Source organism: Mastigoproctus giganteus, chromosome 8 (genome assembly GCF_048544385.1).
Source record: "Mastigoproctus giganteus isolate SK-2022 chromosome 8, ASM4854438v1, whole genome shotgun sequence".
In the NCBI taxonomy this organism is placed as follows: Eukaryota; Metazoa; Arthropoda; class Arachnida; order Uropygi; family Thelyphonidae; genus Mastigoproctus; species Mastigoproctus giganteus.
In genome coordinates this window covers 4,754,886-4,777,147 of record NC_143582.1, presented here as the reverse complement: position 1 = coordinate 4,777,147, position 22,262 = coordinate 4,754,886, and the positions used below count along the sequence as shown (strand labels likewise).

The 22,262-nt window shown below is 35.8% G+C and overlaps 1 protein-coding gene across 1 annotated transcript in view; it reads right to left on the bottom strand.

Moving 5' to 3' along the window:
• Positions 1 to 7,626: 7,626 nt before the first annotated feature.
• Positions 7,627 to 22,262, bottom strand: part of TfIIEalpha (transcription factor IIEalpha) — a 56,145-nt gene continuing 41,509 nt past the window's right edge. Inside the window, exons 5-6 of the mRNA XM_090378977.1 lie at positions 13,045 to 13,279; positions 7,627 to 7,802 (exon numbers count right to left, since the gene is read on the bottom strand). Coding sequence (XP_090235103.1) covers positions 7,627 to 7,802; positions 13,045 to 13,279 — 411 coding nt within the window. The remainder of the gene's footprint in view (positions 7,803 to 13,044; positions 13,280 to 22,262) is intronic.

Sequence of the window (22,262 nt, the reverse complement as noted above, 5' to 3'; positions counted from 1 at the left end):
TAGGCTTCAAGGATGGTCAGAAAAATTAGAAACTGTATTGTTATCGGCAGAGAATCGTAATAACGAACTGACCTTTTCAACGTATCCCAAACATTCTTAATTAGATTCAGATCTGGGAAAATCTTGTGAACTCTATTGAACCATTCAGATGCAATTTTTACGTAGTCGATAGTTGCGTTGTTGTTTTGAAAGAAATCGTCACAATTCAGGTAAAAATATAGCATTACAGTGTGAAGATGATGCGATGCGGCACAGATATTCATCGGAAGTAACATGACCTTCTAAGGGTATGAGCAGACCCAGTACATACCAACAAAACAAAACTCATACCATGATTAGCATTAGCATTTAGTAGAGGCATATGATGCAAGAAAGCAAGCTTATTCAGCATCAGCCAAAAAAAAAAAAAAAAAAAAACCCCACTGCAACTTCACCCCTCCGTTCGTTCGAAATACCTGTCCAGCTGAGCCATAAATTTGTTTAGCCTATCAACTTCCACAACAAGGGATGAAAGTCTGTTCCACCAACCAAATACCCTGGCTAAAGGCAAATTTCCGCACATCTATCCCACGTCTGTCTTTACTCAATTTGAATTTATGCCCTCTCAGGTGATTATTCTGAGCAAGAGGAAGAATCCCATCAGCATGAGCATGCTCAAACCATTCGAGGCTTTATACACCTCTATAAGATCACCTCGCCAATGCGTAGTCTTCAGACACTGTAATTTGCAAAATTTAAGCCTTTCTTCATAAGAGCAACCATTTGTTCCATTCATGGTTGAAGAAAGCAAGGCAAGCCTATACAGTATTAGCCAAAAAAACCCCCCAAACCTTCCTATTTTGCCCATCCAGTAGCTCCAAATGTTTATCTAGTTCACCTTAAATTTATTTAAGCTATCAACTTCCACAACAGATGGAAGTCTGTTCCAGCAATCAACTACCTAATGGCTAAAGGCAAACTTCCGCATATTTATTCTATAACTGTCTTTCCTCAATTTGAATCTATGTCCCCCTCAGGCTCTTAATCTGAGCAAGCAGAATTATTCCATCAGCATTGAGCTATTCAAGGTCTTATACACCTCAATCAGATCACCTCGCAGGTGCCTAGTTTCCAGATGCTGCAACTTGCAGAACTTAAGATCCTCATTTTAGGATCCTTCCAAAAATGAGGCCTCCAGACTTGTACGTAGTACTCGTGTGGGCTGACCATTGCCTTATACAAAGGGATAATTACTTCCTTTTCTCTGCAAGTAAAATTCCTATATATCATTGACAAAACTTCATGACCTGCTCTGGCAGCCCATCTGCACTGCTAAGAGAACTTCATATCTGACTGCACAATTACCCTCAGGTCTTTTTCATTCTACACCTCCCTGAGTGTAGTACCACACAGTTGGTACGTTTCTCTTGGCTTATTGCTACCCATATACAGTACTTTGCATTTGTCAATGTTAAACATCAGTTGCCACCTCTCAGCCCATCTGCCTAACTTTTCTCAAACTTATTGCAGTAGCATACTGTCTTTAGTGTCATTAACAACCCTGCCAACTTTGGTATCTGCAAACTTGGACATTAAGCCTGATATACCTTCATCGATGTCATTGATAAATACATAAAACAACAATGGGCACAGCATCAAACCCTGGGGGACTGCACTAATAGCATTAGTCCACGTAGAGCAGTGTCCATTTATTACCACTCTCTGCCATCTCCCACCGACACATCCATTCCAGCAACATTCCTTAACGCCACACCACTCCAATTTGTACAGCAGTCTTCCATGTGCAACAGTATTAAAAACTTTCCTGAAATCCAAGTGTGATATCAAAATTATTTTTTGCATCTAGCTCCTTTGCGACCACATCGTAGTGTCAAACCAAATTGGTGAGAGAAGACTTCTCCTTAACAAACCCATGTTGTGTCTGAACTATTACTGGTCTTGTCAAGGTGGCCCTGTATTACCTCTTTAATCAGTGACTCATTATTTTCCCCAGAACAGAAGTTAAACCAACAGGTCTCTAATTATGTCACCCTTCGAATCCCCTTTGTGAATTGGGGACATATTTGCACATCTCGAGTCCATGGGGACCTCCCCTGAATCTAAGGATACTGTTGCAATTATGGCAAAGGGATTGATGACTTCCCTCACTCCCTCCTTCAATATAACTGAATAGATTCCATCCACATCAGTTTCCTTTTTTTTTATGTTTAACTTGAACAATTTCTCCTCTACTTTGCTGTTATTACAAAATCAATTAGCTCCATTAGTTTGATAAACTTCTGCTATTCCCCTGCTCGAATTACTCCTGACGTGTGAATGTAGATGCAAAATACTCATTCAGTTTATCAGCTTTTTGAGCAGGATCATCAATAGTCAAACCATTTATGTTAAGTAGACTAATCTGATTCATCCCTTCCTTCTAGAGTTTACAAAATTAAAGAACTCTTTGCATCCTTTGCCAAAGATTTCTTGTAATCTGCCTTTGCCTGCTAAATGCCTGTGACTTGATTACAGACTAGCTTATATCTGCCATAGGCTTCTGTCACCTGATAATTTATATGGATCCCATGCAATTTTCTTTTCTGCCACAGGCCTCATTAATTCATCTGACATCCATTTAGGCCTGAACCCTCAATAGTATCTCTTAGTTGGTATGAAAAGCCTAGTAGACTCCAAGATTAAGTCCCTGAAAGCTTCCCATTTAGAATTCACTATTGGTAACATGATCAGTTGTTCCCGCTGTATATGTTATGTTGTTTGGTTTTTTTAGGAGCATTAGCAACTAAGGCCATATTGCTCCGGGGATATCCGATGGTCATTCCCTGACCTTTCCGCATCCTCCATATTTGGTCTAATCAAGAATCTTGTGCTATGCACTGCTGCTCCTGCCCACCTGGCTACAGAGGTGCCTCCCTGCTGTATAGAATTTAAAAACTGTCTGAGACCACCGTAGTCACCTTTACAAAAGCAAAAACCCCTTGACGATAGTTAAATCTGTTAAGTAAATCCCATATCAGTACACTGTGATCAGTCACCTAGTGGTTCCTTTATCTGCAAATTCTTAATGCATGAATAATCACTGCTGATAATCAGATCAAGAGAATGTTTCTGTAGAAAACAATTCTCCAATAAATACACAAGTCTAGCTTGCGTGTAAGTGACCAACCCACAAGTTCCAGTCAATATCTGGAAAGTTAAAATCCTCCATTACAAGACATTCTGATTTATTGGCCTACTCTATTTTTCTGCTTAACTGTTTGTTGTACTGGTCAGTCATTATGCCTATAACACACTCCTACTCTCATTTTTCTTTCCGTGTTTGTCACACCAACAGACTCAACGTTGCAGTGTCCACCCATGTCAACTGGATGCACTTCCTTAGATTTTATGCATTTCTTAACAGCATAACCCCTCCTCTCTTCCTATCCTTTCTGTACACAATGTACTCCCCAAATTCCAATTCTACATTGCTTATGTGTGACAACCTGTCTCTGATATCCCAACAATATCTGCCTTTGATGTCTTGATCCACACTTCAAATTTATTAAATTTACTTTACTTCTAGGATTGGTGTACATGGAAGTATACATGCACCTGTTCTTACTCTTAGTTACCCTAACACAGCCCATATATTTACTTGTTCCACATTGACTCCTAACAGCTCTGAAATCCACAGAAACTTGCTCTCTAGGCTGCTGCTCTTTATAATAGAAGTGTAAGAATCACTTTCACCTCTGCCTGCAGCTACTGTTAATCTTTTAGTCTGTGAATCCCCCCCCTCCCCGGCTACCAGTTTACAGACCCATTAACACTGCCTCGATAGCATCAGCAAATAATCTTGCACATTTTCTATTTAAGCAAATATTCTTGCACCCTTTCTATTAAAGTGTATCCCATCTGTATAGAAGTAGTCTCTCCTGTTAACATGCAGTCCACACAGAAAAATTCCACCTCATGAACCTTGCACTCTCTCTCTCCTAGGATAAATTGATTGACAAGGTTCTTATCATATACTCCCTCCTCTCATGTGTGGGCAGAATTGGAAACAGATTTGAATTTAACATTAACCTGTGAGTTTTTCCTCAACATTGCCCTGTACTTGTTAAGTCAGCAGATGTACTACTCTTAATATTATTAGTAGTGTCAATAACATTATCTTTTCTGTCCTTAAAAGATATCTGCTCTATAACATCTTCAACCTTTGCCTCTGGCAGACATACCCTGGTCCTATTCCTCCGACAATAGTCATCAACAATTGTCACTGGATTGTCAAATTACACTTGTTAATGAACCATTCTCAGGTTACTTTGGGTTTTCATCAGTTTCATTTATTCCCCTTGCCATTCATTCAGTAAAATTTTTCACAATTTTTAATTTTAACTTATTAAAATATATTCTAATATCCCCATTTTAATTGGTTTATTTAAATTTCAAGATACATGCTGTGAAGGGGAAATCCAGAGAGGGTTACCAGGTGCAGTATCCATGATTTCAGAGATTTTTATATGGATTTTATCTGATTGCATGAAGAAATGTATTTACCACAGATAACTGAGTTCAAAGCATTTTATTAAAAAAATAACTTTTCAATGGATTATTCAAATAAATAAATGAAAATTCACCATAAAGATAAAACATGATTATGCGTGAAAGTCTATTGTAGAAAAGGAACACAAAATATACCACAAAACTAATGTGGCAAATTAATGCTATACTTGGAGTGACAATGACAGCAAAATATAATAAAATTATAAAAATAAGAAAGCATCACATCCTCATTACAAATGCATGACTTCCAGATCAAGGAAATGGATCCTCTCACCCACCAAGGCATGAATGCTACTGTCATAATGAAAAATAAAGACTGGAGTTTGCAAACACTACCTCTTCGAGGGGATATATGCACTTGTGAACTCTGAAAATGTTTCTTATTTGTATGATTATTTTGATTATCGAGGTACCTTGGTTCTCAGGTAAGAGACTCACACTTTACTATGTATAACCCTAACTGTAGCATTAATTTTCTGCATTAGTTTAGTGATACATTTAACATTCCATTTTCTATATCAATAATAGAAAAATATAATTTTCAATGAATATTTGTAAGGTTTCATTACAGAGAAATATATTACTTAGTTATTGATCATCTTTAAAACTGAGTACACAAAATCTGAATTAATTCTGATCTAGAAATACTTATTAGCTTTCTATCTACTGTTAGATTTGTGAATGTTATTATTCTTCCATCCACCAAAAATAATAAAAAATAAAAATTTTACAGCAACTCTAGATACTTCAAGAGTTTACAATTTAAGTTGATTATAATGTTCTCTTCAACACCCGAGTTTAAATGTTCACAAGACAGATGTGTTAACAATCTTTTCATGGGAGCTTAGGCGAAAATAAATACTTTGCAAATATATTAAAATAACTGTATAATGAATGAGTAAATTACATCACTAAATAACAATATCAAATCAATGCAATTTAGTAAAAAGGTCAAAAGAGTATAAAACAGTTGTCAATATAATTTCTAAAGAAGCTATTTTATGCTTATGACAATCTGCATACATTTGTCTGTGCCAACTCTAATTCTTTAGCTTCTAGAATTAGGAGGCAAAATGTACATTGTTGTGATTGCCTATGAAGAAAAGACAAGCTTCCCATCTATAAATAATCGTTTCTCTATGGTTTGCATAAAACATTTGCTATTAAAGAAATTTTACTTCATGCTCATGATAACTAAAATGCATTTTTCCAAGCACAATTAGTTATAAGACTGTCTTAGAAATAAGGAAACGTGTCTAAATTCATTAATATGGAAATTAAGTAGATAATATTATATTTTGCTTCTTATAAGCAGCCAATATTATATTTCATTTTACATTTAAATTTGAGAGAATTCTAACACCTGAATATCATCACTTCTTAAGAATAGGCTTTTTTTTTTTCAAAGGTTAAAATTCTCTCAAATTCAAATGCAAAATGAAATGTATAAAAAAAAAAAAAATAAAATAAAAAAAATATATTTTTTTGAATTTTCAAGTTTGAAATTTATATTACAGACCACCTTTCCCTCTCTTCTGAGTTATGCAAAATTACAGCAAACATCTGCTGTAATCTTGCATAACTCCAAAGGGGTTTCTGTAATATGACCGCTGTATCCAACTAGTGCACTGTGGTGTTCACAGCGCCTCCATAGCCAGGTGGGAAGGAGCAGCAGTGCGTAGCACATGCTTCTTGATTAGACCGGGGTTTGATTCCGTCACCACCAAATACGGAGGATGCGGAAAGGTCAGGGAATGACAACCGCATATTCACAGAGCAATATGGCCTTAGTTGCTAATGCTCCTAAAAACGAAATAACGAACGTGGTGTCCACATTCACAATGGTAGATGGTTTCATTCATCTAAATCATTGGGGTTGGGGGCATAAAAACTGAACGTGGGGTAAATGCTTTATAAGAATCTGCTTCCTGTAAAGTCCTCCTTAGTTGGCATGTTATTACGATTTGCAACTCACATGAAGAGTTCTCAGTCTGATTCCCGTTGATGACGAGTAATTTTTCAAATCCTCTTGAATAATGGCATCAAAGCATGATGCTGTAAAAATAATTTTATTTTATTGTCCTCCTCATCTTATTCAATTTGATTGAAAGGCACTGCAAAAACTAATTATTTGAGAAGAATAACCACAAAGTCCCAAACAAATTTGCAAGTTTGCTGTATAGCAATCCATAATCATATAACAGAGCCTGGTTTACAGATTATTATTATTAGTCATATGGTGCAAGGAAGCCTGAGACGTATGCTGCACCAGCCACAAAAAAAAATTCTGAGTTAGCCTGTGTGTGTGGGGGGGGGGGGGGGTAGGAAACACCAAGAAAGAGAAGAATGATGATATATTCAATTCAACTCAGGACCCTGGGTGTGTACCAAGCCCATACTCACCAGATGTGATACATTGCAAAATTGCAGAAAACTGCAATGGCTCCATAAAAAACCCTACATGATAAATGAAGAGTTAAAATTAATAATAATAACTAAAGGCATACTATTTTTTTACCATATTAAGTACAGCCACAGAAAAAAAAGTTTTGTTGTGCTTAAGTGCCTTAACTTCACTATATTAGCATTATGTATTCAACAGAATAGACAAGCAAATATGAGCTAAGCAGTTAAAATAATGTTGCACATTTGCAAGTTTGGAATTTTTTTTATTTAGTAATATAGAATCAAAGTGCCAGCTGCTAATTTAGATTTTTATTATTATTTTTTTTTTGTTTCTGGTTATATTTGAAGAAAGGCTTTTCCAAAATATAAATAAATTCTTATTCTTATTTTTTTTTTGGCTAGCCTCTGTACAGATTATTATGGTTTTTAACAATACATTTATACATATTATTTTATCATCCTTCTATATTCTTCATCTGTGATTGCAAATGTCATTTTATAAACCATTATCTGTAAATAAATATTCATTCAATACCTTATTACAGCACAACATATACTTTCCCGGAAATACACGTTAATGAATAATGGTATTTTAATTTAAAAATTTATATGTACATTGGTATAAACATGTGAAAATATCATGTATGGAATTTAAACAATAAATAAAATTCTTTATTCATACATTTGAGCATACACATCTTGTGTCAACTTTATATACAGATCTTTTTCACTATTGGTCATCCGTTGAATATGTTCTTGTGTGACATTTTGCAAACGTATGCGTTCATTTCCGATTGTAATCATAGGGACATCATCATCATCATCATCACTTTCCATTTCAGGAACATCTGGGGTAAATAAAAATCAATTTAACTATAAGAGGACATATAATATACATCCAAAATAATAATAATATTAGCAGCCTATACTATTTCCACTAAAATCTCCGAGTTTGTCTACTGTGCAAATGATATAATAAGCATGACATGACAATGTCAAGATTTAAATTTTTCTATTTATCTTAATGATATTGCTCTAAGTCAGTAACTGCAAAAAAAAAAAAAAAAATTTTCAGATGTGTTCGGTGTTAAAAATTGGAATAAAAACTAGTACCAATTAGTATCAGTTGTCTTATTTCACCATACAAAAGCCAAAATTGAATACCCTCTCAGAATTTCTGATAAACAATGTATATAATAGGGGTTGTGGATACTACTGCATCAAATGAGCTTTTGTGCAGGGGAAACTGTGATATTATGTTGGATGTAATTTTTCAACATTTCCATTCTTTTTGTGAATTCCCACTGTTGACTTGCTACTCGTTCTAAAAAAAAAAAAAAAAAAAAAAAAAAAAAAAGGGAAATCCCCGTGTTAGGCTTTGTGCTATTGAACTTGTGCTTGTTTGAGACAGACCATAAAAATTTGTGACTTCAAAGCATGCAGTTCATGACTTAAGGTTTTTGTAAAGTTATTTTGGTTGGTTTTTATTTGATCATTTATAAATTTTTCTGGGTATTACTAAACTTTGTTCTTAAGAATCGTATTGGAATAATTTTTTTGTTGTGAATTAAATCCCAGACCTAAATTATGCTTAAAGAAAGTAAAAAAGCACCGCTCAATAGAAACTTTCCATAGAATCAGAGATACAAATTTTGGAATATCTTAAAAATGGGGAAAGGTATCATACATTGCTGAAAGTTTAAATTCAAATGAAGCAACAATCTGGATCATAAAGAAAAACGAACATAAAAATTAGAACTGCTGTTGCTGCAGGATCTTTCATTTCCACAAATATGACAGTTTGTCCCAGAGCATTAATAATTGAGAAAATGGAAAAGGCACTCAGTATTTGGATATTACTATTTTTAATAAAAATTTAGTTTCTGATAGTTATAAAAAAAGGTGTATTTTTGTTAGCTTTGTACCGATTCGCAGTCCCACATAACACGGTTTCACACTACATGAGATTTTATAGGAACCAAACTACCGTGTTATACGAGGGGTACAAGTGTTTTTTTTACAAAATTTAAATCCACAAAGAAACTCATTACACAGAAAATGCTGCCATAGCAACTCACTACCTATAGCCCATCTGCATTAGGAAAATAAATTCACTGTTGTAGGGCTATACATATTCCAAGAACTGATCACACAAGCACACATGCAGTCATGAAAGCGGTAAAATTTTGGAATTAAAAAAAAAAAAAAAAAAAAAAAAACCAAGGTAAGAAATTTTTAAGATAAACAAACAATTTTTATTGTTATAAACATTACCAAGATGACATTAAAAAATATACAACTACTAGTGAACCAACAGTCATATTTAAGATCGATTACTTTTTTGAATTTGGAGAAGTGCCAACATATACACTAGTGTTCAAAGAAAGTACATCACCCCTTAAAATTGTAATTGTTGTCTGAATGACATAAGTATATGGCAATATTTCATCAGCTGCTACTTTCAGTTATATAAGCACGCTCTGCAAGAATGTTATTGTGCTTTGTGTGAGGAAGGAAGTTCTTCTCGTCATATTGCTTATAGTGTCTTGTAATCAGTTGACAGTGAGTAGATTTCTTTCCAAATTCGAGAATACTGGTTCTGCTGATAGGAAAAAAGGAACCAAATGCAAATGAGTCTCTATGCCACAACAGAGCTGCATTTTGAAGCTATGCCTTAAAAACCGTAAAGCTTCTTTGTCTGAGCTGAAAAGAGAATGGGAAGAAAATACAGGAGTGGTAGCAAGTGCAGTAAGATGCCTCTCCAAAAATGGACTTGTAGCCTGTTGTCCTAAGAAGAAGATCCTCCTCACACAAAAAATGAAAAAGGCCGGATTAATTTGGTGTAAGGAGCATGTCAAATGGACCCCGAGCAGTGGAAGTCAGTTATTTTCTCAGATGAGAAGAAATTCAACCTGCATGCCTCTGATGGGAGACAAACAATTTGCCGTAGATGTGGTGAAGAATACCATCCAGACTGTATGGTGTCTACAGTGAAATTCCCTACCAGCCAAATGATATGGGGGTGCGTTTCGTATCGCAGAGTAGGTCACCAGCAGTTTATAGAAGGTTTCATAAATGCCAATGGATACCTGGCTATATTGGAAGGCAAATTGCTGCCAACCATTTAGACCATTTCAACTTGCCAAGTAACTGCATCTTTCAGGATGACTCTGCTCCTTGTCATCGGGCGAAAAGTGTAAGTGAGCACTCCTGTAGTTACCTCAGCTTCATTTCTGCATTAGAGGTTCGACAGTAATGTGTTTATATTTGTTACAGGTGAAAAAATGGTTGGAAGAACGGTCCATTACAACTGTTAGCTGGCCAGGAAATAGCCAGGACCTGAATCCTATAGAGAACTTTTGGCATCATGTGGAATCTGCAGTTGCCAGAAAGAAACCAAAGACTCTTTGTGAACTTCAGGAAGCCATAATTAGTGTTTGGAACTACAAACTATCAGTTGATTATCTTCAGAAATTGATCTTGTCAATGCTTTGACGGTGTGCTGTTGTCATCAGGGCCAGAGGCAGTTCAACTAAATATTAGTTTGCACCTGGTAAACTTTTTATTTTGTTTTCCATTTAAAATGATAAATTGAAGCAAATTGAGGGCATCAGATAACATTTCAGCCATAATTGTCGTGTTTACCAAAACTGTTATATAAAGGTTGCAAATGCTCATTTTGGAATATTTTGAGAGCACCTGTCAAATATTACTTAGCTTTGCCTTAACTACTAATAAATATCTTTTGTTTATATTTCTATTTGTGATGCTAGTCATTAATGTAACATACCATTGCAAAAAGGGTTAGAAATGTGAAATTCCTAGGTGAAGCATTTTCTTTGAACACCAGTGTATAAAGGTGGTTCTAAGAGTAAAGTGGATAACTACAGAGCAGTCAGTCTGACTTCAGCAATAAGGAAAATGATGGATGATAAAGAATGAAATATGAAGACATTCAGATAGAAAGGGAATTATAATGGATACACAACATGGTTTTATTACAGGAAATCATGTTTAACTAATCTGGTTAGGCTATTTCGACAGAGCTTTTCATGAGCTAGATGTAGGAAATAATTTCGACATTGTTTATTTGGAATTTAGCAATGCACTTGACTCAATCCCTCACAAGAGGTCACTTACTGTATAAGCTGGAACATACTGGAATGGAATCACAGGTAAGCCTCAGATTGCAGGGCAAATGAAGGACAAAAGTGGTTAATCGGTACTCTCCAGATTGGTTTAATTAGGAGTATTTCCCCCCCCCCCCCAAGATTTGGTTTTGGAACCACCGTTCTTTCTGGTTTTCATAAATGACACTGACAAAGCGATAGGTGTTATGTCAAAATTTGCAGATGATGTGACAACTGGGAGAGTGGTGACTGAGAATGCCAAGCAGCAGTTCAAGTTGATTTGGATGGGCTTCAAGAATTGTCAGAAGTGGTAGTCATGTTTTAAGGTGGCAATTGCAAGGTTTTACACTTTGGGAAGAGCAACCCAAAACAACTGATATACTTGGTGGAGATGAAATAAAAACAGAAGAGATTTAGGAGTTACAAAATGGGTGAACACAAAGTTCCCCAAGCAGTGTAGACAGGTGGCAAGGAAGGTGCACAGGGTCCTATTGATGATTTAGCAAACATTTGTTTGTAGAAATAGTGAAGTCACAATTCCACTGCAAGACAATTTGTAAAACTGCACTTAGAATACTTTTTGTTTTGTTTTAGGTGCAATCTCCACATGGAGATTGCAATCTCTCAGTATGGAGAGACTGCACCTAAAACAAAAGACTTCAAGCCTTAAAAGAGCCCAAATGCAGGCAACCTGCTTGATGAGATGGCAAAAGAGAACTCATATGAAAAAGGACTTTGAATATGTGGGCTATTAAGTTTGGCATCCAGACACCCTAGAGGGGACCTGATTAAAGTCTATAAGACTCTGGGAAGGGGTGGTATATGAATGAAGGTGAAATTTTCAGTATCATGTATGATTCCAGAACTAGTGGCCATAAATTCAAATTACTGAGAAAGAGTTTAAATTGGATCATAGGAAGTTTTCTTACTTTCTGTTTCTCCATGTTTCAGCATAGACAAATTTAAGCATACAATTAAACTAAAAAAAAAATAAAATAAACAATGCTTCAGCTTTTGCCTTAAACGAACAAAGTAGTAGAGCTGAGGAAGGGGAATTTGGATAATTAATGATGTTGCATCTATCCCTTGTTAATAATATGAATTATTTAAACATACCACCTGGAACTAAGAACTGAATTATTGTAACTAGGAGTACACAGTAACAAATTAAAAGTGCTGAAGCCATATGAAATTCAAATAACGAATTCCTACCTTAAGCAGACTGAGAAATGACCTATTCACAGTAACAAATTAAAAGTGCTGAAGCCATATGAAATTCAAATAACGAATTCCTACCTTAAGCAGACTGAGAAATGACCTATTGGCCACAGAAATACTGACAGGGCACTGTTCTTTTTGTTGCTATGAATCCCTAGTGAATAGAGATTCATACTAACAGAGGACTGAAATTGCACTTGTTCACAAGATGGCCTGGAGCACTTCTTCTTACCAATGGGAAGCATGCTGCTGGTGCCTACTTCCCACTGGTAAGCGGCACACAGACTGTTTGTGATAATGTTTGATGAGTTTGAAAATAAACAGTAATACTTTTCCATTATTGTTTGTTACTCTTTAACAGGTATATTAAAGTTATTTAAAATTAACTTTGTAATATTAATATACTTGGAATGGAAAAGTAGTTTTAGTCCCAGTAGTGTTCCATTTCACAGCAATCCTACCCAGTCTGATGACAAGTAACAAAACGTCACCAAACTGTTTAAGTGGTTAGCTAAGTTGTGCTAATCGTATTTCATATCCACAAAAGAGCAATCTTTAGATTTTTTATGTGATGCCCTGGTGATATTTTAAGATGAGAAGTACTTGTTATATTCACCTTTTCATAAAAAAAAATATATATATATATATACAAAAAATATTACCTGACAGCCAAATAAAATTAATCAAATCGTTTAAATAGTGAAAAATATTAAATGAAATTTTTTACAAAAGCTGTTCGCACCTGCTGAGAGTAACGGTTCTGGATGTTTCATTTCCTCATCTGATTCACTTGTGTCACTTTCTTCTCCACTTCCTCTCCCAGGAATTACAGGTTGTGACCCAACACCTTTCTGTTCATGGGCAAGAAGAGCTTTCATTATATCATCATGATTCTGACCAAACATTTCAGAAAACTCTGGTGTGGAGTTATTACTGACAGCCTTTTCTTTCCTAACTTGGAAGGGATGTTCTGCAAACTGTACATAAAAACAAACAAACACTGCACACAGTTAATGAATTATGTTAAACAATATTTATTTGTTAGAATTACATTATGTAGACAGTTTCCAGTCTCTTGTTATTTAGGTTATTTATTCTACACTAATATTAATGAATTAACTACTAATATACAATAAAGAGAGCAAAACATTTCAAGCTGAAAATGGCAATCTACAGAAATTAAAGTCCAAATCAATAACCATCTTTTGAACCTTAAACACATATTGCTAGTGTAGCATTACTCATTATTGCTAGTGTAGCATTACCAGGTGGCACTGCTCCCTGGGATGGCTTTGTTATTCAGGGTAGGGGAGAGAAATCTAAGGAAGCAGTAGATGGGCACTGTGAAAACATCCAAAAGTGGCACTATTCACTAATACATATCACAGCCCTACTCATTTTTACGATATATGTGAGTCAATCAGATTGACTTTGTTGCAATTTTAGTATCATGGGGTTAGTGTCAGACAACATTAACTACAAAATTGCATTTTTGCTTTGAGACAACTTTAGTTTAACTTTATACAAATAACAGTGCATATCATGTCATAGAAATGTATTTCGGTAGGTAGTTTACAAGTTAGCTTGGGCTATAAGCACATTTACGGTAAACCAAGAAAATGTAAAATGATGTTTTCTTGGTTAATTATAGAAACATTTACTACAAAATGGTTTTGTAGTTAACATTTTCTGACACTAAACCTTCAGTATATATCATTTAGAATCCCAAATAATATAAATTAACATAAACAAATAATGATAATGCAAAACTAAATTTGCAAGCAACATCAGCCCAGTTAAATATTTCCCCTGCCCATCATTTTGGTTTAAGGCCTGATCTGATTCATTCCTTTCTCTTGTATTCCATTGCGAACAATTCCTTGGCTTCATTCTTTGCTATCTTAGCCAGTTATTTGCATAATGGGCTTTTGCAAGCATACAATTTCTGTAGTACTATTACAGATAAATATGTAACCATTATAGGAGTCAGTACTTGTCATCTCTCTTTAACGTGGCCATCTTTTTCTCATATAGTAGGGAAGGACGTTACGTGGTTGTTTTCTGTGGTATTAATATAATAATAACATCTTTTTCTACTTTATTAATTGGCTAGCTCATTATTCATCCATCTCAGCATTCTCTTTGTGCTATATTTCCTTACTGGTATTATGCATTATTGTCTCTACTGTAAATACTGCTTTAAAGGAATTCCATAATTCTAATGTATTCATTCTCATTGTGCTACTATGCTCAGCTTATAGAGGTCATAAACTGGGCTTCTATTCAGGAAAGGAGGCTGTGCTTTTTTTTAACTGTCACAGTTTCCTTTTCTGATATTAAAGCCCATGCTTTATATTTAACAACTACAATCTCCTTCTTTATTGGCTAACTTAGAATTGTGAGATAAACCTCTACTAAGGGTTCCTACACTGTCAGTCCTTATGTTACCTGGATCATGGGTGTGACCATGTTTGGAATATTCTCGTCATTAGTAGTTTTCCTAACATGCTGATACAAATAACAATCACCCAGCAGATTTCAAAATTTTGTCCTCCAGAATGGGTTTTCCTCCCACTTTCTCCAATCAATAAGAGACAAATTACAATTACCCATAACAAGAGGCATTCAACTTCCTTGCCCATTCCATCTGCATGTAGAGACTTTCATCATACTCTTCACAATCTTCTGGTCTACAGAACTCTCATTTTACCTTTGTTTTCAACCTATCTCATATCAAGTAGATTCTATGATGGCATAAGTTCTGAATCTGGGTAAGCTTTTATTGTGCTCAATCTGCGTTTTTGATAAGAAGCAAAGAATCCTCTGCCCCTCAATCTTGCCTATCTTTCCTAAATACATGCCATAGTGAAAGTCGTTTATTTGTTAGTCATTATTTCACTGTTAGTTGTCCTAACTAGGATTTTGAATTCAGTCATTTTATTGACAACACTCCTAACATTACTGTATACACAGTTCACACTAGTTCTTTTACTGTTTACTGTTCATAGATGCTAGAATCACTGAAAAAGCGAGGGGATCTAGACACTAGATCCATTCGTTTTTTTCAGTGACTCAATTTTATCTAGTAACACATTAAGTTTTAATTTAAGATCAAGTACATGCCTTACATTGGTACCAGAAAAAAAAAAAAAAAAAAAAAAGAGAAATATTAGGTGAGCTAGTATTATCTACTAGGTTGACCTTGGAATACGTGCTACAGGCTATATGGGCAATGAATTCATGACTCATAAGGAAATCACTGATGGTCATTCCTTTATGAGTCATGAGTTAATTGCTTATATAGTCTGTGGCATGTATTCAATGTAACAAAGCATTTAAAATGGATGGTGTAGCAACCATTATTAAGGGAGGAAGAATAATAATAATAATAATAAAAATATTACTTATATCTAGGAAATAAACTCATACACCGACCATTGAACAAAATTTTTACTGTAACTAAAATTTTTACAAATAGTATAAAAACAAATTATTTACAATAAACTAATAATTGTATGTTGCGGAATACTAAAAACTGTAATAAAAATCGTTTACCATAAAATAAGCTAAAATATAAAATTAAAAGCGCTAAAAACCTGGAGCTTTCGAGAGCGTCAGCTCTCTTCTTCAACAGTAATATGACTTTCTGCAACATCTCCTTAAATAGCAGGTTCACGGTACCTCCACACGTGGTATTTCTCCATGTGGTTCAATCAGCACATGGTCAGAACCGGAAGCGGAAATGTCTTGGGTACGTGGCAAATAAAATCGTTCATCCGAACTTAATACAATTGTTTCAAAAATGGGATGAATACGCATGCCTCTATCTCTATTCATGGTATTCTTACTGGATGAACCAATCCGTAAACCCTCGAGCCATTTACACTCCCCGTATCCGTGTGCACGATCCAAAACGATTTTTATTACAGTTTTTAGTATTCCGCAACATACAATTATTAGTTTATTGTAAATAATTTGTTTTTATACTATTTGTAAAAATTTTGTTCAATGGTCGGTGTATGAGTTTATTTCCTAGATATGAGTTTTCCCGACCTCAGAGGCCTCTTTCAGGATAAAATATTACTTCACAAAATATTACAATAATTAACACAGGTAGCCAGAATTTATCTATTACTGAGAAATAGAATTACAAAAGGTAAGAAATAAATTTACAAAATATTATAGAAATAACTTCTTAAAATGAAATTACCAAAATTAAAGTTAGAAAATATTAAAGAAATTAAACAAAAACAAAAATTAATCCACAAGACTTTTAACCAAAACTCTTATCATCCACTAGAACTATCTGAAACAAGTGTTTACTCTGTGATGCCCAATTCAACTGCCAACTATGTCTGCCAGGAAGTTTTTTGGACTGATAAAATCTAAGAAAAATCCTCTAGCTCAACCTGACTTAAGCTAACTAGGCTCCACTTATAATGTCTAAATAAATATGTTCCTCACATCACTAATCAGATTTGAACCTTTCTAAATAGATAAAGAGTGACTCACTATTCTGCCATTAAAGTTTTATTATGCAATACAAATGGTTTTCAATATGTGACAATAAAAGGAAGGTGAGAAAGAATTTTTATAAAAGAAGGCTATATATATGTTCCCCACCCCCCCTTGTCTTGAAACCAGACAAGTCCGAAGAAGTAGAGGCTAGTAAAGTAGAAAGATGATTATGGTAGAGATAAGTAGTTGGGCTCGGGTAGTTTGGGGTTGCAAATCCATTCCTATAGTTAGGACCCTGAACGAATGTCTGGGAGTGGCATCATGTATTTAAGGTCAGTTGTGTAAATGAGTGGTATAATGAAATAAAGTTAAGCTTAAATATAATTACAAGATTAATACACTGTGTTAGGCCAATTGGTAGGTACGAGTTTTCTAGACTGCAAGACACCACAGAGGTCTAGTGTATTGTATTTACACTATATGATGTGTATGGGAATAATTATTTACCGATAATGCTATTTATATTAATATCCTTTAGTTTTTTGTGCCTTAAGATGTTAAGGGCTTAAGATGCTATCAATAGCTGTTTCATTATTGTTGCAAATAGTTGCTATTCTGATGCTTTGCACTAGAATAATGTTGGCATGTACTCCTTTGGAAATATTGGAATTCCATTGTGTGAGGTTGACTATATTAAAGTTGAATGCATCACGTTTGTTGTACAGGTTGATGGTGGCTATGTTCTTCTTTAACTTAATATTCAGATCCAGGAAATGGGCTGTAGTATCATTGTTATTTGTTTTTTCCAGTATGAGTTCGTTGGGGTATAAGTGTCCATAATCCTTGATGAAATTAGGGCAGCTGATCACTATGAGGTCATCTATATATCTGTAGAGGTTAAGGTCCTGTGGAAATGAGATTTCTGACCAATATAGATATAGGTTGGCTATTATGCATGAGGCAGGGCTGCCCATAGGTGTTCCATTGGTTTGTTGATACACTGTTTTACCGTCGTATACAAAATTATTGGAGATACACAAGTTCAGTAGGTTGTTCCAGTAATAGGTATTGCAGGTTAGCATTAGCATTAGTAGAGGCATATGATGCAAGAAAGCAAGCTTATTTAGCATCAGCAAAAAAAAACAAAAAAAAAAAAAAAAAACACACCACTCCCATTTCACCCCTCCGTTCGCTCGAAATACCTGTCCAGTTGAGCCTTAAATTTGTTTAGGCTATCAACTTCAACAACAAGTGATGGAAGTCGGTTCCACCAACCAACCACCCGCTGGCCAAAGGCAAATTTCCACACATCTATCCGACATCCGTCCTTCCTCAATTTGAATTTATGCCCTCTGAGCTGATTATTCTGAGCAAGATGAAGAATCCCATTGGCATTCAGCATGCTCAAACCATTCAAAGCCTTATACACCTCTATCAGATCACCTTGCCGGTGCCTAGTCTCCAGACTCTGTAATTTGCAAAACTTAAGCCTTTCTTCGTAAGAGCAACCCTTTGTTCCATTCACTAATCTTGTTGCCCTTCTCTGTACCCGTTCCAGCAGCTCTACATCCTTCTTGAAATGAGGCCTCCAGACCTGTATACAGTACTCAAGATGTGGCCTAACCATTGCCTTATACAAGGGAATAAGGTTATATACTCTTTATATTTAGCATAAATATCTTTGAGTACTATTTTTAGTTTGGTTTGGTTGATACTTGTAAATAGGCTGTGGAAGTCAAAGGTTTGTATATTGGTAACATTATTATTCTGCAAGAAATTTAATACTGGTAGGTTGTTGCCTATGATTCTACTGTTATGTATGTTTTTTAAGAGTGGTTGCAGTAGTTGTTCAAGTGTTTTTCCTGGTTTGTGTACATAACTATTTTTGAAGGAGATTATGAATCTGAAACCTATGGGTTTTTTGTGAAATTTTGGAATGAAGTATATATAAGGTAAGCTGTAATCGTTAATTGCAGTAAATAAATTTGATAAATTTAGTAAATAAATTTGATGAATTTGAGGTATTTCTCAAAACATCAAAAGGCAGATATTGTTGGGATATCAGAGACGTGGTGTTACACAGATATAAGGAATGCAGAACTGGAATTTGGGGAGTACAAAGTCTACAGAAAGGATAGCCAGGATAGGAAGGGAGGAGGGGTTATGCTATTAGTTAAGAAACACATAAAATCCAAGGAAGTGAAGCCAGTCGACATCGCTGGACAGTGCAGTGCAGTGTCGAGTCAGTTTGGTGTGACATAAGCATTGGGAGATCAAAATTGAGAGTAGGAGTGTGCTACAGGCCTAATGACTCTGATGAGTATAATGAGAAACTGTACAGGGAAATAGAGTGGGCCAGTAAATCAGAGAGTCTTATAATGGGGGATTTTAATTTCACAGATATTGACTGGAATTTGGGGGCTGGTCACTCACACACTAGCAAGGCTTTTGTGGATTTATTGGATGATTGTTTTCTACATCAGCATGTTCGGGAGGCAACTAGAGGGAGTAATACTCTTGATCTGATTATCAGTAGTGATTCTTCATGCATTAAGAATCTGCAGATAAATGAACCACTAGGTGGAAGTGATCACAGTGTGCTGAAGTGGGATTTACTCAAAGAGGTAACTATTATCAGGGGTAAAGGAAAGGGTTTTTGCTTTTGTAGAGGCAACTATGATGGTCTGAGACAGTATTTAAATTCTATACAGTGGGACCAACTGATGATGTTACCAACAGCAAATTCAAAATCGGAAGCATTCAAAGAACTTACCTTGGAAGCTACTAGGCTTTACATACCAACTAAGAAATATTGTTCAAGGTTTAGGCCTAAATGGATGTCAGATGAACTAATGAGACATATGGCAGAGAAGAAAAATGCATGGGATACATACAAATTAACAAATGACACAGAAGCCTATGATAGATACAAGTTGATATGCAACCAAGTTACAAAGTAGGTTAGGCAGGCGAAGGCAGATTACGAGAAATGTTTGGCAAGGGATGCAAAGAAAAACAGCAAAGAGTTCTTTACTTATGTAAACTCTAGAAGGAAGGGGATGAATCAGATTGGTCCACTTGATATCGATGGGTCAACTGTTGATGATCCTGCTCAGGTAGCTAACAAACTAAATGAATATTTTGCATCGACATTCACACATGATGAGTTATTCAGCGAGGGGAATACCAGAGGTGTATTCAACTCTGGCAGTAAGCTAGAGAATCTTTTAATAACTGAGAGTAAAGTGGAGGAGATATTGTTGAAGATAAAGACAAGAATGGCACCTGGGGTGGATGGGATCTACCCAGTTATATTAAAGGAGGCAGCAAAGGAAGTAAGCAAACCCTTAGCCATAATTATGAGAGCTTCCTTGGACTCAGGGGAGGTACCCACAGACTGGAGATGTGCAAATGTGACCCCAATTCACAAAGGAGGATCAAAGGCTGACACAAGTATTTATAGACCTGTGAGTTTAACTTCTGTTCCAGGAAAATTAATGGAGGCACTGGTTACAGAAGCACTGCAGGATCATCTAGAAAAGACTTCAGTTATAGCTCGGACACAGCATGGTTTTGTTAAGGGGGAGTCTTGCTTGAACAATTTGATTGGATACTATGATGCAGTCGCAAAAGAACTGGATGCAGGGAATAACTTTGATATTATATACTTGGATCTTAGAAAGGCTTTTGATACTGTTGCACATGGAAGACTGCTGCACAAATTGGAGCAGTGTGGCATTGGGGGCAAATTGCTGCTATGGATAAAGGGGTGGTTGAGGGGGAGAAGACAGAGTGGCAATCAATGGACACTGCTTATCGTGAACTAATGTTATCAGTGGAGTCCCTCAGGGTTCAGTGTTGGGTCCATTATTGTTTTCTGTACTTATAAATGATATTGATGATGGTATATCAAGCTTAATGTCCAAGTTTGCAGACGATACGAAGGTTGGCAGGGTTGTCAAGGACACTACCGACACTATGCTGCTGCAACAGAATCTGGAAAGGTTGAGCAGATGGGCTGAGAGGTGGCAAATGAAGTTTAACATTGACAAATGTTAAGTACTACATATGGGAAACAGCAACCTCAGAGGAACGTATCAACTCTGTGGTACTACACTGACAGTGGTAGAGAATGAAAGGGACCTGGGGGTGGTTGTGCAGGCAGATATGAAGTTTTCTGAGCAGTGCAGACGGGCTGCAAGGGTAGCTCATTGTGTATTGTCAATGATATATAGGAATTTTTCTAGCAGGGATAAGGAGGTGATTATTCCCTTGTATAAGGCAATGGTCAGGCCACACCTAGAGTACTGTATACAGGTCTGGAGGCCTCATTTCAAGAATGATGCAGAGCTGCTGGAACGAGTACAGAGAAGGGCAACAAGATTAGTGAATGGAACAAAGGGGTGCGCTTAAGAAGAAAGGCTTCAGTTTTGCAAATTACAGTGTCTGGAGACTAGGCACCAGCGAGGTGATCTGATAGAGGTGTATAAAGCCTTGAATGGTTTGAGCATGCTCAATGCTGATGGGATTCTTCCTCTTGCTCAGAATAAGCACCTGAGAGGGCATAAATTCAAATTGAGGAAAGACAGATGTCGGATAGATGTGCGGAAATTTGCTTTTAGCCAGCGGGTGGTTGGTTGGTGGAAGAGACTTCCATCCCTTGTCATGGAAGTTGATAGCCTAAATAAGTTTAAGGCTCAGCTGGACAGGTATTTCGAATGAACAGAGGGGTGAAGTGGGAGTGGTTTTTTTTTTTTTTTTTTTGGCTGATGCTGCATAAGCTTGCTTTCTTGCATCAAATGCCTCTACTAATGCTAATGTTCAGCTTTAGTTTTTTATTGAAGGCTATGAGTTTTTTTGTAATGATATTGCAGGCACTGGATATAGGCTTGTATGTATTGCTGGAGTTAAGTTCAGTTATCAAGATATGTGCATAAAAAGAGTTGCAAATAAATGCATGATTGTTTGCTGCTTTATCTAAAAGTGTGATGATGAAGTTTTTGTGTATTTCTAGCAGTTTATGTTTTAATTTAGCTAAGTTATGATATTTGTGCTGGTTATATATATTTGAACTAGGTGATGCATATTTTTGTTTTAATAGAGTGAATGTATGGCTAATCCACATATGGTATGCCTCTATAGGTGTGTTATGTTTGTAAGCTTGTTGAAAGCAGTAGTTTAACAGGTCTTGATATAGTTGTTTATTGAAAGTGGTTAGATTTATTTTGGTACATGGCCTGAATTTGAATCCTTGTGATAGTATATATCTGAGCAATGGGTCTGTAACTATGTTTAAATTACAAGTGATGATGTGTCCATGGTCTGGATCAATATATTGTTGCACGTTACTATGCTTGCATATGCAGTTGTTGATGTCTGTATTATAGGATATTAAATTTGTTGCTATGGATTTGTAGTTACAGGCTAATATTCCAAAAAGTTTCTTATATTTATATCGAACTTTTATATTGCTTTGGCTGGTATTAGGAAGCAGGTAATTAT